Here is a 16,627-nt window from a genome sequence, read left to right as displayed (position 1 = left end):
CTCTTGACGCTAATGCTTGTTCCAAGTTAGGGATGTAATACATTAATTCCTGTTGTAAGAAGCAAACTCTTTTTTTCCAACACTCTCTACACAAACACAGAAACCTGTGCCAGATTTCTATATTTTTGAGCAATAGAAATAACATTTTAAGTGACGTAGTAATCCCAGTTGCAGATCTTCACAAAGAATTACAGAAATTAGGATGAGGGATTAATTTTTTTAAGTAAGTTGTTTAGCAAAATATAACTTGGAGGAGAAACAAATTTAATGATTGGTTTTGTTGACTGTGGGATCAGTTCTTCCTTCTGTGGTGAGAGAATTTCTCATTCCCTCTCTCCGTTTTGTCTTTCCTCCTATGTGTTGGCAGGTGTGTTACTGCTGAGCATGTGACCAGAGTGAGTGTGGATCCTGATGACATCAGCTGCTCTAAATTATAATAGGACCTTAGTTCCAGTTTTCTCTCATGTTTACAAAAGAATAAAAGTACTTAGGTCAGATAAATAGCTTGGTTCCTCACAGTGCCAACTTTAAAATTACCTTTTTTGAAAGCCTTTTTTTTTTTTTTTAATTGTGACATTTAACCATTATAACACATAAGCAGGAGTCCTCACTCTATACTTGCATACATTCTCAGACACTGTTTCCCAGGACCTATTTTCTGAAGATTCATGAGTGCTTCCATTCCCGTGGCTTCTAAAGAAAAAAAAAAAAAAAGAACAAACTGACTTACCATTTACAGATATCTTTGTGTTTTAAGGCAACACTGTTCATCTTTTATGTTCTCTGCAGGGGAATATAAAGTTCAGGATATATTCAAACTATTAATGCTTTATGTAAACTACTGAAATTGGTATATTGAGTGTGTGCCCATTATTTTTAGTTTGTTGCCTTTTCTGAAGGATTACTAGCTGTGCTCTGCCTATCTGCATCATTTTTAAAAACTTTTTATTATTTTTTATAGGCATTTTTAATATCATGAATCATTCTGTATATTATGCACTTTATAGTCATTGTTGCATTCAAAAACATTTCAACTAGATTTCTTTCTGGGAATATATTTCCCATGAAAGTATAGAATTATGTGTATTTCCTGCTGTGACACGATTTTGATTTCTTTTATATTTTCAATAATAAAATATTATAAACTAAATATTTTTTAAAAAGTAGAAAACTAGTTAGTTGTTGTTTGGTCATAGATACCATTACAGTCTTTAGAGAGTTTGCTACTAAGATTTTAGATCTGCCTTCCCAATTTTCCTGAACAAATAGAAAAAAATGTATATAACGTTTTCCCTATGGAACTCTTTTTTGGAAAGGTCCCACATTTAAGTATAGTTTTATACAGATGGATCTTTACTGTCAAAATTCTGTGCTTTTACTCTTAGAGTAGACCCCTCTCTATGGAGTCTGGCAAAATTCCTTTGAATGTTATTTTTTTTGTGAGATGGAAGTTAGGTAATTCACTAAAGCAGAATTTTCATACTATTTCCAGGTGGTCTGGTCAGCCATGGGAAAACCCCTTTTCACTTAGAAGTGTCCTCTGTTCTGTGTAAACATGCGGCTGATGGGCAGCCATCTAAGTTAGAGAGAAACACTTATTAGCAGCCAAGGTAATAGAAAGTGTGTGAAGGAGTCTCTAGTCACCAACTATAGCATATCCAAATAGCATCAGAAACAATGAGGAGAAAATGAAAATCATTTCTGACTCATGGAAGATTGTTTTCTTTTCGATTTCATACTGAAAGTCTTTCAGCTGGAATTGCAGCGTTGGCCTAAAGAGATGAGGCTTCTTGTGGGTGGTTATTTTCAGTTGTTTCCATTAATTCTGCTCTTATACTCTTCAAAGAGGCTGCTGGCTTCCTCCTGCCACCTGTTGGCCACCTGGGGTTGACCTTGAGGGTGACATCTTGAAGAGCAAATTAGTTTCTGAGAACAGTGGGGCTAAATAGTGAGGTATTGATGGGAGGGTGGGATCACTTACAAAGATGCTGCGAAGAATGTAATTTCCTTTTCTGTTTGGAAAGCCAAATATATGAAAGGAAACTCTCTTTCTTGCTTTCTTATCTCCATGACTTTATCTGTGACAAATTGTTTTGGTTGCAGCACAGACCCAAAGAACTGTCGTTTAAAGGAAACAAGGCTTATTTTGTCTCTAATTTAAAAGAAGTCTGGAGATAAGCAGTCCAAGACTTAAATGCTGGATCCAGAGTGTCTACAGTGTCACCCCCTTCTGTTTATTCAGCCATCCTTACTACATTTTTCTTTATTTTTTTAATTGTGGTAAAATAGCCATAATGTTTACCATCTTAACCATTTTGAAGTGTACCGTTCAGGGGCATTAACATTCACATTGCCGTGTGACTGTCATTATCATCCACCCCCAGAACTCTTCATCTCACACAACTGAAACTCTGTGTCCTTTAAACACCAAACCCTTTTCCCTCTCTCCCACCCGTAACAACCACCATTCTGTTTCCTGTCTCTCTGAATTTGACTCTTCTAGATACTTCATATAAGGGGAATCGTTCGGTATTTATGTCACTGGCTGATTTCTCTTAGCATAATGTCCTCCAGATCTATCCATGTTGTAGCATATGACGGGATTTCCTTCCTTTTTAAGGCTGAATAATATTCCACTCTGTGTATCTCTCACATTTTGTTTATCCATTCATCCATCGACAGACCCTTTGTCTGCATCCATCTTTTAGCTTGTGTGAATAAGGTCACGATGAACACGAGTGTCTTACACATGTATTTCTATCCTGGTGGTCACTTCACGGTTACAGCTCTAGCCATCTTGCCAGAATTCTAAGCAAGAGGAAGCAGGAAGGGGGAAAGGGAGCTTTCAGTGGAATCGGTCCCCTTTCTACGGATCATTCCCAGAAGTCCCATATCGATTTCTATGAGCCAGAATTTAACAATAACAATAATGATAAAATAGTTAATATTTATTGAGAGCTTATTGGTGTCAATGCAGAGTGCATGTATAATTCATTTAATTCTCCATATAAACCTATGAGGGTGGTTGCATTTTACTAAAGAGGAAATTGAGGCTCAGAGAGGTTACGCGAGTTGTCCAAGTAGGGTGAGTCGCGCGGCTGTGAGTCACATAGCTAGTAAGGCAAAGCTGGGATTTTGACCCAGAAATCTGGCTCCAGCATCTACGCTCGTAACTGTCTTCTACTGTCTTCTGTTCCCGTCCTCAAAGGAGGCTGGGGAAAGTAGTTTTCTCTCAAGTAGGCACATTTCCTGTCCCTGCCAAATCAGGGTTCCATTTCTGAGGAGGACAAGGAGAGTGGATGTCAGCAGCACCTGTTGTGGAGGGTCTGCTCCTGGGAACTACCTTTCCGAGTCACGTTTCTGAAGGCAGGTGGTCTCAGGCCTCTGAAATTGCAGCAGCTTTATAGCACTGGGCTGCTCTTCACCCTCCTTCTACTGTGCTGGCCAAGACCAATGTTCACTGGCCCGATCATGTAGGCTGAACCAGAAAGACAGGGAGTGGGCCACAAATACGAGAAAACCTTATTATATCTACCACTTGAAATGGTCACAATCTTCCCAACTTAGCCTAGAGGAGCTACGTAGACATGGAGGAAGGAAGGAATATATAGGTATTTTTGTTAGAAAATCATATCTATAATTTATTTATTTATTTATTTATTTAAGATTTTATTTATTTATTTGAGAGAGAGCACGAGAGAGCGGGGTGAGGGGATGAGGGGTGGAGGGAGAAGCAGAATCCCCGCTGAGCAGGGAGCCTGATGCGGGGCTCGATCCGGGGACTCCGGGATCGTGACCTGAGCCGAAGGCAGATGCCCAACTGACTGAGCCACCCAGGCGCCCCTCTATTATTTATTGAGTGGTGATTTCTGCCTACAGGGTGCTACATGCTTTAAAACATGATTGCATTTGTCTTTGCTACTATCTTTTATAGATAGTATTTTTATTATTTAATAGTGCCATATGACAATTGGCCAAATAACCTATGTCTTTCTGATTTTGGAATACAAACTCCTAATCATTGTCCTAATATTGATTATACTGACTTCGGTGCCTTTTTAACCTAACTGGTTTTTATGGATACATTCCCCAAATGTATTCTTGGGTTACAGCATGCTAGATCTTGCTTTCTGGGACTTAGAGGGTCATCTGCATTCAACCTTAACCATCTCAGTAGAAGGAGACTTCTTTCTTTAGTGTTTAGGAAGTAGTCCTGAAATAAATGGGGCATTCTGGGGTGAGGATATACCTTTTATTGTCCTGTGAGTCCTCTTCTTATTCTTTGTAAATAATGAAGATGTCTCATTGAACTTTATTGTTTATCTGAAACCCTAGCCCAGTGGTCCTCAACCCCCCGGGTTTTGTTCCCTAGACTTCTGGCAGTGTCTGATGACTTACTTGGTTGTCATCCACAGGGAGGGGTGCTAGTGGCAGGTATGGTTAGAGGCAAGGATACTGCTGAACATCCTATGATGCACAAGAGAGTCCCCCACCCCCCACCCCCCACTGCACAGGATTGTCTGGACCAAAATTTCAAGAATGCCAAGGTTGGAAAAACACTGCCCCTGCCCAGTCCCAATGGCTCTGTGACATGTACTTGAGTTGTTGATCTTCAGACAAGCTACCCAAATGCTTCTGTGTCTTATGTCAGGTTGTCCTTGGATCCCCGTGAGCAGCTCATTTCAGTTATTATTCTGTGTGGAGGAACCCTGCCCTGTGCATTTTGGTGGATGCTTAAGAGTTAAAATTACACTGAAAATTTCAAGTATGTTGCAGTCTATCTGATGTTTGACCGTTGAAGATGCTTACATAGTGATCTTTCTTAAAGTTTATTTTTAATATGATTTCAGTGTCCTAAATAAAGATTTTACTTCATGAACTGCCAGCATATAAAATAACATGAGGAACCTAAGAGGCATTCAAAGAGGCTGAGGTTAGTCTAAGGGGGAGAAGAGGATTCTGTGGTAGAAAGAATCGGGGATGTGGATTCGAAGCTCTGTCTTCCCAACCCAGCCCCGCCACCCCTCAGCCTCAAGTTCCCATTAACACATCTCCTTCTCATGTTCTTCTAAGGACTAAATGAAAGAATATGGATGGAAGGCTTTTTGGAATTGTAAGGTGCTGTGCATCTGTCAGCTCGTGTTATTTAAGTTCTTTTCTCACGGGCTTTTCTTCCCTTAGATTACTTATTTCTGCATTAGTTTATTAGTTTCTAGATAGGTATTCTGGGTGCTTTTGCTAAAAAGGATGTATGGGTTATTTCTATCCTTTGGGTAGAAGTGTCTCTCTTTGTATTATATACTGTCCTCAATAAAGTGACATTTGCTAATACCCCATGATTATACATACTCGTTTCGGCCAGACATTTTCAAACTTCAGCCAAGGAAAAGGAGCATAATGATCTCCCGTAAAAGCAACCGTAACTGGGGAGACTTGAGAATTTAAACTGATATCCGTGGTATTGGCTCTGGTTCCAGGACGGTTTCTTGGACAAACGGGCACTCTTGCAGAGCTGGGCTTTTTGGCTTGCGTCTGCCGGGGAGTCGGTGGATCCTGAGACCACACAGCAGGCCGTGCAGACGAGACAGTGCTGAGGAGACGGAAATAAGCTGGGGTGAGAGGAATTCCAGGCCAGTGCACAAATCAACAAGTTCTATATTTAAACACTTGTTGAACTATTTCGTCAAATAAGGAAAAATGTGGTGGTTTGTCATTTGTCAGATTTCATGTTCCCTGTTCCGTGGGGGCTGTGCTGATTGGAGATGAGACAGTAAACATGTCTCCTTACTCTGAGGCCTTGTCACTTGAGCCCTGGAGCCATCCCAAGATTTCAGATCGTACTCACCAGCTGCGTTCTGAGCCACAGTTGAGTCATAACACCGAGGCAGTGCTGTGCATCCCCCCGGTGGAGTGAATCATGGTGCGGAAGAGGAAAGGAGCTTTTCTGGAGAGGGGCCATGGCCCTTTTCCCTGTGTCACCCCGTCCTCTTCTGGATGTGGGGAACTCGCCAGGCCCGAGGCGTGCTGCAGGAACACTGACTTTACCCAACTATGGGACCCTAAGGCCGTCGTTCCTTGAGAGGATGGGGTGATTCAGGGAGGCCTGGGCAGCCAACGGCCTCTGCAGGATTCTGCTTGCTCTTCTCTGCTCCCAGAGTTAGGGGGGCCTCCAGCTCATGCCCCGCAGAGCCCTCTGTTGGGCCTTGTCAAATGTGTCAGCTCCCTACTATTAAATCCGTATATGCAAAAGATAAAAAATGAACATCGGTGCCTCTTAATTTACTCTGTAGAGAGCGTTCTCTAAGAAATGTGAATCAACAGAAATTGCTTCTTCTCATCAACAGAAAAAAGTGCTGACTGACACCTTAACTTTACAGATAATGAGATCTTTGGGGAAGTTTTAATCTTTCAAAGTTTCCAGGAACTATACAAAAGGTCTCTGCTCCTCTCCTCCCCCAGTCGTCAGTGATCATATTTTCTGTTGTTGTCACTTCCCTTTGCTCTGTAAACAATAGAAGTATAGAACATACACCCGTAACTAAATATCTCCTATCAGTAGTGAAAACTTGGAATTTGACTTGCAGTGCATACTTAATGGAGGGTGAATATTTCCAACTCAAAAAAGATATTCCTAATTGTGCGTGTGTTTGCATTGTCGCAGAAGCATTTACAACGTGGATGCCAATTTGAGTATCGGGCAGATGGGAACAGAAGTTATTAGGATTATCTCTGGTACTAAATACTCCTGATTCTTTGTCCTAATAGAAAAAAAGGTGTAGAGTAAATCATCTTTCTACCTTTTACTTTTTCTTTTTTTCAAGTGCCCTTTTGAATAGATGTGTTTTTTGACTTAGGTCTCATTAGCATTTCTTATGGGGACTGCCTTTGGGGCAGTACCACTTACTAAATTGTTCTGATGCTTTAGGAAAAGGAAAACCATGGTAACCAGATGTAGGGTATGATTATTTGCCTCTGACCTGGCAAAGTGTTGGATTTAACAAAAGAAGCTTAATAGAAATGTTCAAATTGACCCTTCTCATCACTTGGGCTGCTTAGAGCTCAATCAATCTCTCATTATTATCAGAGTTATTCGAGCAAAGGCAGCAGTGATAGTATTTTTCATAATCGCTTCTTGAGCCAAATGTAATTTGCAATTTGGAGTATTGTATTATGAAACAGTAAAGCATTAAAATGAACAGTGCAAGAATTAGGAGTATAGTAGTAAAGAAGGGGTCCAGAGAAGTAGTTGTGTGAAAGGCACTTGCAAAATCATTGTAAGTGGACATGACTGATTTCAATGCCAAATTAAGCATTTAGAAAAAATCAGAATTATGTGTTGTTTTTATTATGTTTAGGTGTGTGTGTGTTTATTTTATATATTATATATATATCATTTATTATAAAGTCAATGTAGGTAAAGGGGAAACAAAAAAAATATACTCTGTGTATTATTTGCATCTGCATGTTTGGTGTTATGGGGTTTTTGTGGTTTGATTACCTGTGTGGGTATATGTTGAAAAAAAAAATAAGGTGTATCAAGCCTTATAAAAATCTTGTATGGAACAGTAATTACTAATTGACGCCATTTTACAAAGGGAATTCATTTGCTACAGAAAATACGTCATGTGAGTCCATAAACTAGCTGATGCCTGAAAAGCTTTAACATCATAATTAAGATATACTTCCACTCATCTTCTGTCATTTTCTTTGAATGGCTCTAAGTACAGATTATAAATATTATTTCAGAGTTATTTATGTATTTATCTTGTGTTTTGAAGGATTACTGTGTTTGCTTTTTTTTTTTCTTAAGTCTTTCTATCTAGATCCTGTGGTTTTGTATGTGTGTGGGGGGTGGGGGGTTTGGGTTTGGGTTTGGTGTTGTTTAAGTTATTTGGGATTTATAATGATTCTTGTAAAATTAACATTGATAATATGCTATGTTCAATTTCTTCATTGTTGTTTTAATATTTCCTTGTTCCATATCCTTCCAGGACTCCTGAAGTGTAAGGTTACTAGGCATATCAGTGCATCCTTGATTAGATAACGCAGGCTACACAGGGGAAGAGTGCACTTATAAGGACACTTAATGGGCGTCCTGAAAAGGGTGTGTTGTCCATTAAGGGTACATACACTGCATGTCTAAAGGCTGTTCTAGCTTGGTTAAATAGAAGCTATAATTTCTTTAAAAAAAAAAAGTTCTTTTTTCTTCTGGATGTCAAGCAACCCAAATTTAGTTTATTAAATCTAATCAGACTAGCACTGATGAAAACCGTACACAATCAAATAATGGTTCTCAAGTTTGTGAATTTCCTTTTAAAGAGAACCCCTGCTAAACTCCGCCAAGTTAAAACTGCATCCCATTTTATAAAAGCACTATCAAGTTGTCATGTACCCTTTCTAAGCCTCCGTTCTCATCATTGTTGATTACCAAGATTTTTTTTTTGCCTAAATAGGAGCTTTCTGCTTTTCATAATCAGCCTTCTCTTCCTTGATTCATCCAGCATTGCCACAATCTACTGCTGAGCAAATCAGTGTGCTATCATGCTAGCGATTTCTTAAAATGTCACTAAAATATGTAAGATCCTATATGGGAAGGACATGTTAGAAGTGACTTGTTTTTTTCTTATTTATAAAACGGAAGCTGAGGCACACACACACAAAAAATAGTGCTAGAAGCTGTGAGTGTGTTATTCTAAAAGATAAATGCACGCGGTGAGTTCTTGCTGTTTTACCCTCTGATTGGGTTTGGATGGTTTGACATGCTTCTGCTGTTGCCTGGCAGAATTTGCATATGTCAGTACAGACAATTTTGACTTGTGGAGTATTGTTGTATTTAGAAATATTGACAGTGTCCTAGCAATGGGTATGTGGGTAGTTTTTACAATCCTTTCCAATGGTTGGGGATCAGTTCTTGACCTTGAGTCCAGGTTCCTGGCCTTCATAGACAAGTTCCATTTGGGAACAATGTCCTTTGGATCTCATTGCTATAGGAAATGCAAGATATATCTCATTTATTTCCACAAAGATGGTTTAACCAGCTGCTCTGAGTTTATAAAAACATAAGAGTGACTGACTTTCTTTGGTTCCTTAAGTTTTTGAGGTGGCTGGGTGTGGTAAAAAGCGTCTTGGGTCTAAAGTCTGGCTTTGCTACTTCCTGGCTATATGGCCTGTGAAATCATTAAATTCCCCTGAGGTTTCTCCTAAAGAGGAGGATGATAACACCTATCTCACATGCTGGTTGTGGAAATCAATGAGATAAAGTACATAATAAAAATTCAATAAATTCTAGTTAAATGTAATTAAGTAATCAAAAGAGCATTCAACAGGTGTTCAGTTATATGTTTCACTTAGGATTTACACAAAGTGAACTTCATAGGTCTGGGAATTTCAATTTCTGTAGGAGTATCCAAGTTCAGATCCACTGAGATCTCTTAAACTAGCTATGAGGTGACCTAAACTCTATTCCTAGCTTGCAATGTGACTTTGGGCAGCTCTGCATACCCCTTCGGCCTCAGTTTCTTTGTTTGTCAAATACAGACATTGAATGGGGTGACCAGTCTTTAGACTTTGATTTTCAGAAATGTGCACGTATACCTTCAGTGCATATGGGTAAGAGTGCAATAGAACAATCTACAAAGATATATAACTAGATTTTTTTTTCAACTAAAATTTAGAACAATTTAAGGCTTTAAGACAAGAATAAGTTCATAAGGACGCCTGGGTGGCCCAGTCGGTTAAGCATCTGCCTTCGGCTCAGGTCATGATCCCAGGGTCCTGGGATTGAGTCCCGCATCAGGCTCCTTGCTCAGCAGGGAGCCTGCTTTTCCCTCTGCCTGCCACTCCCCCTGCTTGTGCTTTCTCTCTCTCTCTCTGACAAATAAATAAATAAAATCTTAAAAAAATAAGTTCACAATTGTGTTAGAGACCAGAGTGGTGGGTTGAGAGAACTAATGCTGACACCAAGAATGTGCGAAAAGATTGAGCCAGAATCAATTAAAAAGATTTTCTGGAGAAACCTGGATCAAAACCATTTAGGAAAAGTATGACACAAAAGGACAATAGAGGAATAGTGTTAAAAACTCATGATTTTGCTTTGATTTGAGTGAACAGTGTGTTCCTGAGGCATTTCAGAGAGTTTGATTGGAACACAGGAATAACACAGGACAGGGTATTCAGTTTTGCTGTACAGAATCTTGAATCCAGCTCATTGCACAGCTGGTTTCTGTCAAGGATCTTTAGGGTAAATGGCAGCATTATCACATCAGGCAGTGGTCAAAGACAGGTTAGCACAGTGGCTATACTAACTGCATCTGCGAGAAGCACCTGGAAGGTTCCAGAAAGAGAGAAAGGAAGTGATTAAGTCATGTGATGCTGCAAATATATAAAAATGAGGGGCAAAATGCAGGGCAGGGTATTGAGTTAAATGTTGGCCACTCCAGTGGAGAAGTTGGGGGAGGACGGGTGGTTTCTAATCACTGACACTAAATTTGTATTTGAGCCATTTCAGTTCTCTCCCCCAGGCAAGCAGTATCACTTAACCTACACATTCATTAGGGTAAATAGTAAGGCAAGTATTATAACAAAGCCCTCCTTAGAAATGAAGACCTTGGTAATTAGCAGTGACAAATACCAACTTTCTAGGTGACATTTCAGTGATTTTAAAAAATTGTTCCTCAAAGATTACAAGCTAATTGGTGCTGGGTATTCTGTTCATCTATTTTTAAGTATGGAAGAAGATTTTTAAGACTTCTACTATATCACATTTTCAAATATGAAATCAAATAGGAAAATCCATTAATTATAAATCCAGTTATATTTTTATTTTATTTATAGTAGGATGCTGTGTGTTATATCACTCAGCATAATTTTTTCTGAAGGTCTCTAATTTTAGTAGTAATATTAAAGTAAGATATTTCAATATTATTTGTACTGCAGAGAGAATTAGGTTAATATTTAAAAACTGAAATGATGGTTCAATAGCACGAAACTCTTACCAATAAATTTTTAACGACAGTCCTTTCTATATGAAAACAACAGAATTTTGTTGCAATCCTTTGTTGTTCTTTTTCTTTTCTCTTTCCTCTTACATCAACAAGTGCATGTTTTGCCTATTATTCTTTACTATAGTAATAAATATGGCCGATCTGGCAGACGGCAGTGATCTCATTTGTAACGCGTCATAGTGAAACCCATTTAGCAGATTACTTGGAGATTACTTTAGCTGAATGAAAACAATGCTGTATTCTTTATGAAGAAAGCCATATGTTTAAGAAATGTTACAATCAATTCTCCTCTGGTAAGACAGGGCTCATCCGGCTGTATCTTGTTGTGAAGGAGTCTTCAGTGGCTTGGTGGCATTTTTTTCACTGTGCCTTCTTCATGAAGCAGTACCTCTGAGATTTTTCTCTATCAACTTTTTCTCAAGCTTCTGTTTTTCTTTTTGTCTCCATTTTTTTTTGTTTTGTGTTTTGTTTTTGTTTTTTGAGAGAGAGCGAGTGAGCACATGAACAGGGGGAGGGGCAAGGGGAAAGGGAGAGAGAATCTCAAGCAGACTCCCTGCTGAGCGCTAAGTCTATCTTGGGGCTCCATCCCAGGTCCCTGAGATCATGACCTGAGCTGAAATCAAAAGTCAGACACTTAACTGACTGAGTCACCCCAGCGTCCCCATGTCCATGTTTTTAAAAAGTCATTCCCTTACCTTAATATATCCTAAGATATGAATAACAAATTCTTCCTGGGGTGGTAGGTCCATGACCACTTTCTGTTCTAGCGTCACACCCATTGGATGGTGGAGTTTTCCGTTTGAACATGTTTGGAGGGGGTAGGTTAGTCAGAAGGCAGTTCCAAAACTGATCCTTTGCTGAAAATGGGTTTGCTTCCTGGACATACCATTAGTCCATGATTTTTTTCAGCCTTGCCGTTCTTTGGAACGCGACCCATTCGAAATTCATCTGTGGCTTTTAAAAGATAATAAATGTAGTTGAAATCTTCCAAGTTTTAAGCAGCTTGCTATTAAATGATTGTCTTCATAGGTTGATCACTGATTCCAGCTGTGAAACTGACTTTGAAAGTACATGTGTAGCTGAAAGTTGTACCCCTCTTTGCAGGATGAGGGTACCCCTCTTTGCAGGAAGAATTAAATAACTACAAATTAAGAGAACACTACAATATATTGGCAATGAGAGTGAATGAGGGCGTAGCTACGTTCTTTTTCTTTTTACACTCTAGAACAGTTGGTATATTTTTTCACCTACAGTCTTTATTTTATTCTGTCAAAAAATTACAGCTAAGGGATTCATTTTTACCCCAATTATAAAATAATATGCTGTGCTTTTATAGTATGCCTTAAAGAAATCACATAATTAACTAAAGCAGGCATTAAGGGAAATGTCCAAATGCTAACCTATAAACATTTTATCTGTGCTTTCTTTGCTTTTTAATATATCAGTCTTGAATTTATAATTTCAGAAGACAAGTATACTGTAACAGTTTGATCATAAATTTACAAATAATAAAACAGTATATTCTGGCGATTCAGGGCAGCCTAGGTCACTAATATTTTAATATCAAACAAATGAGAAAAAATTCAGTTCTTAAATCTGAGTCAGGATTAACTCTTTTTTTATTCTTTTTAATCATGTATACTTAAGATGAAAGTTGATAGACTGAGATCTAAAACTGAAACTTTCCACAAAGTAGGGCCGAGATCATTAAAAAAAAGATCTAACATAGCTAATTAAACTCAGTGTTAGGTTTGGGACCAAAAATACCTAAACTGTTTTAAAACATGGAAAAGTCAACCACTCTCAATTTTCCCTCATGTTATTAACTCAAAGGGATGATGTACATGATCTTCTCATGAGATTAAACTATACCTTTTGGTACAGCTAGATATACAGTTGACTCTTAAACAACACAGGGATTGGGGTGCTCTTACACATTGAAAATCCATGTGTAACTTTTGACTCCTCATAAACTCAACTACTAATAATAGCCAACTATTGACCTTACTGAGAACATAAATAGTCAACTAACACATATTTTATATATGTGTTAATATTATGTTGTATTCTTACAATAAAGTAAGCTAGAGAAAAGAGAATGTTATTAAGAAAAACATGAGGAGAAAATATATTTACAGTACTGTACTATATTTATAAAAAAAAAAGTCTGAGTATAAGTGGATCCATGTTGTTTAAGGGTCAACTGTGTATCTTGTGTCATGGCATAGTGCTTCTTAAATAGGATACAGGTTTGAATGTGTGTAATCGAGAATGTGAACCAGCACACATCTTTAAAAGCTGAACAAAACAAGTCAACATGGTAACGTTGTATCATTTGAGGGATATTTATGAACTGAAAAACTAAATGGTTAAAATGATTTACCTTTAGGAAGCTCTCTTATAGGTAAATATCATGCATAAGATTTGAACTTACACTTTTCTTAAAGTTAGAATTTAATACATTTTATATTTCCAGATGCTTCAGTGTTGCAGAATTTTCAGGATGGGAATTCATGGGGGCTTTAAATACCATCTACATGCTGATGATGCTCAGATTAATTTGTCCAGCCCTGTCCTCTCTCCTGAACCCCCTGTAGATGCTTAATAAATTTTTGTCAAATGAATGAACATTATGTTTTAGATGTTGATTCCTACTGAGATGTATCAGTTTTTTATGTTCGCTCTTTCATTTATTTATTAATTCATTCTATAAAGTCAGTCATTATGCCTAACTCTCGGGCATTATTGACATATTGACAAAAATAAAGGAAAGAGAAAGTTTTTATTTTTAATGCTTTATATTTGTTTTAAAAGTATAGTGCGTATTTTATCCCTTGCGAGAAGTGCTCAAATTCTGGGCTTAAGTTCTTAGGGATTTTTTTTCTTCTTTTTCTTTTGTTCTTTCTTGCAATTGGAATGATCTTCCAATTTCTAAATACCATTACAATTTAAGGATAGATTTGCTTTATTGAAGTTAATTTTATAGGCAGTTTTGAATGCTCTCTAATAATATACATAATTTTTAAAGGAAAAGTGGTGGTAGTATTTTAACTTTTTTCTATTTTAACATTTTAAGAATGCTCTCCCTTCCTTATTTATAAACCCCTTTGCAAACTGTGTTACTTTCGTAAACGTGTAAGATATTCCCATGTACACTTCATGTATAAACCAGTATTTGAAATCAGATTTATGTTAATAGAAGAAAGACCTATACTACCAACCTGGCCATTAATTAAAATACCTTTTTTCTCTTTTATAATAGTTTTAGACTACCTTTTTTTTTTATTTTAACTCTTCTCCTTTTCAATATGATTAATTGTTCAGCATAAGCTAGATCCCTACTTTGTCCTCTGAAAGAAATACTCGATATATTTTATATATTTATGAATGCTTAGTTGAGTAACTGTCTATAAAAGATTTCTTTTTTGAAATATCTGGTGACTAAGTCACTAAGATGAGTATTATTTGAGGGTATGTAGTACATGCATTCCAGGTAACATGGTCTTTTTTAGAGGAAAGCAACAGAATTGATAGCAAATCTAGGCTCCTGAGATATTTTGGATGCCAGAACAGAGTATTAGTGTTTTCACAGAGAGCCTCCAGCTCCATGGCCATCTGTGAAAGTTTGTGTGGACCAGTTTTGAATCATGTGTCTGTTCCTCATGTTTGTTTTTGATCAGATACAGACTTCGAAGGCAAAGATGCCACATTCAGCAATTGCTTTTCATCGGATTTCAGAATAGTATTTGATGAGAATGCCTTAAAGCTTTCAACTTAATAATAAGCTCAAAGTGTTATAGCAGTGTAAATTATCCTTTGTACTTGAAACCATGCAAACATAGCCTTGTTTGTCAGTTTTTAAACTATGATGAATGTTTCCAATAAATCTGACTGTGAAAATAAGAATAGTTGTTTATGGAGAGATTATTAAGTAGATGATGGTGGATTACCATTCTTTAGTCATAAGAACAACCCATTCTAATACAGATTTTTTGGCCTCTAGCTTTTGAAGTATTCAGCACTCAGCCCTATACATTTATTAATTGTTTGTTCAGTAAGGATGAACTGCTAAATTGTTGTTTATTTTTGTTTCACCAAAGGAAAAATGGGGATTGAGGCCATTTTCAAAAGGGTTGTCTCTAGAAAGTTCTAATTAAAAATGAATCCAATAATCTGATTGAAAATATTCATATTGGGAAAAAACCAGAGAATTGCAAGAGACCTTTTGGCCCTCATTTTGAGGAAGGTCGCATTTCATTGAGTAAATATGTCTTTGTCGCAAAAGAATGAAAACTCATTTTGTATATATTGACAAGTTAGAATTTTTTGTTATCAACAGGTTTGGCAAACATCGAAAAGATGACAAGATTGAGAAAACGGGTAAAATAAAAATACAGGACTCCCTTACATCAGAAGAGGAGAGGATACGAATGAAGCAGGAGCAGGAGAGGTAGACTTCAGTCATTTGATTAAACCTCATCAGATAGAGCTTTTTGTCCTTTCTACTCTTTTTTCTTTTCTTTTTTTTTTTAAATATGAAGAACTTATACTCAATGAGTTTTTAGTTTTTCTGTATCAGTCCAAACACTGATGGTTGTGGGATAAATAAAATGTAAAGAAAGATTCAAAGAAAAAAACATATATTTATTTGAGGCATTAAGTGAATTTTAATGGTTGAGTTAAGATCTTGGCCTAGAAGATAGTAGAGCATATTAGATGAATTAAACAAGCATTAAGACTGAATTTATGATCACTTTTAAAATCACAAAGAAATAGTTACAATTCCATTTCATTCATTTACGAGTACATAGCATTTTATGATAATTTTTAAGACTATTTCTCTGGAAATAAAACTTTGAATTTTTATATTTCATTTAAAATATTTTGATTTATAATAAGAATTGATAATGCTTTCTTGCTATGTTGTTTCCTTTCAAACCTGACATTTGTTTCTTTTTTTCTCTATTTCCCTATCCTATTTTATGACATTTTCCACTTAAATTTGATTGCATCTCTTCCAGAAAGATTGTTATCTGTTGTTGAGTCATTCCATGGTAAGAACCCAAAGACCAGTAAAATGAATGAGAAGTTTCTTTAAGCAGATAATTGAAAACCATTTCTATAAGTGATTAGGATTTCTCTTGTTGTAATTCCCAGGGGATGAGAAAGCCGCCTCGCACTTCTGTTATTGGAGTTTACAGGCTCACAGTGAGCCCCTCTGGATCCTTTACTTTGCAGTTTCAGAACCCCCACAGCAAGAGACACTATGCCTGGCAGTTGTACTTTGAATAATCCGGGTAATGAAGGTGCCTTGATTAAGGCGAAAAGACTAAATATTGTCCGTAGCTAAGATTAGAGCCCAGCGTCTTCAACTCCAGATTCTTGTTAACAATTCTAGAGTTGGGGCACTTTCAAGTCTTACTCTTAATGAATGAAAGAACTAGAAAGAATATTCTACCATGGTTTTCTTTAGAAGAGATTAATGTTTGGATATTTTTCCACTCTTTCTCCCACGTCTGAGGGAGGATAGGATAGTTTAGGCTCGGATAGTTACTCTGATTCTCTGTTTGTAGCTTTTCAGAGTATTAAATAAATACGTGGGAAGAATAGGGACTTGTAATTTG

General features: G+C 37.3%; 1 protein-coding gene across 20 annotated transcripts in view; it reads left to right on the top strand.

Annotated features, from left to right (window-relative positions):
• PARD3 (par-3 family cell polarity regulator) overlaps nt 1–16,627 on the top strand; it is a 657,675-nt gene that overhangs the window by 475,421 nt on the left and 165,627 nt on the right. For 17 of the 20 annotated variants that reach the window (XM_035029555.1, XM_035029553.1, XM_035029552.1 and 14 more), the window contains one exon: nt 15,343–15,453. The exons of the other annotated variants lie outside the window; for them this stretch is intronic. In XM_035029555.1, the coding sequence (XP_034885446.1) occupies nt 15,343–15,453 (111 nt within the window). The remainder of the gene's footprint in view (nt 1–15,342; nt 15,454–16,627) is intronic. 20 annotated transcript variants of the gene reach the window in all.

This window comes from Mirounga leonina, unplaced genomic scaffold, assembly GCF_011800145.1.
Source record: "Mirounga leonina isolate KUSES-001 unplaced genomic scaffold, KU_Mleo_1.0 Mir_260, whole genome shotgun sequence".
Lineage (NCBI taxonomy): Eukaryota > Metazoa > Chordata > Mammalia > Carnivora > Phocidae > Mirounga > Mirounga leonina.
This window is presented reverse-complemented; position numbering and strand designations above follow the sequence as displayed.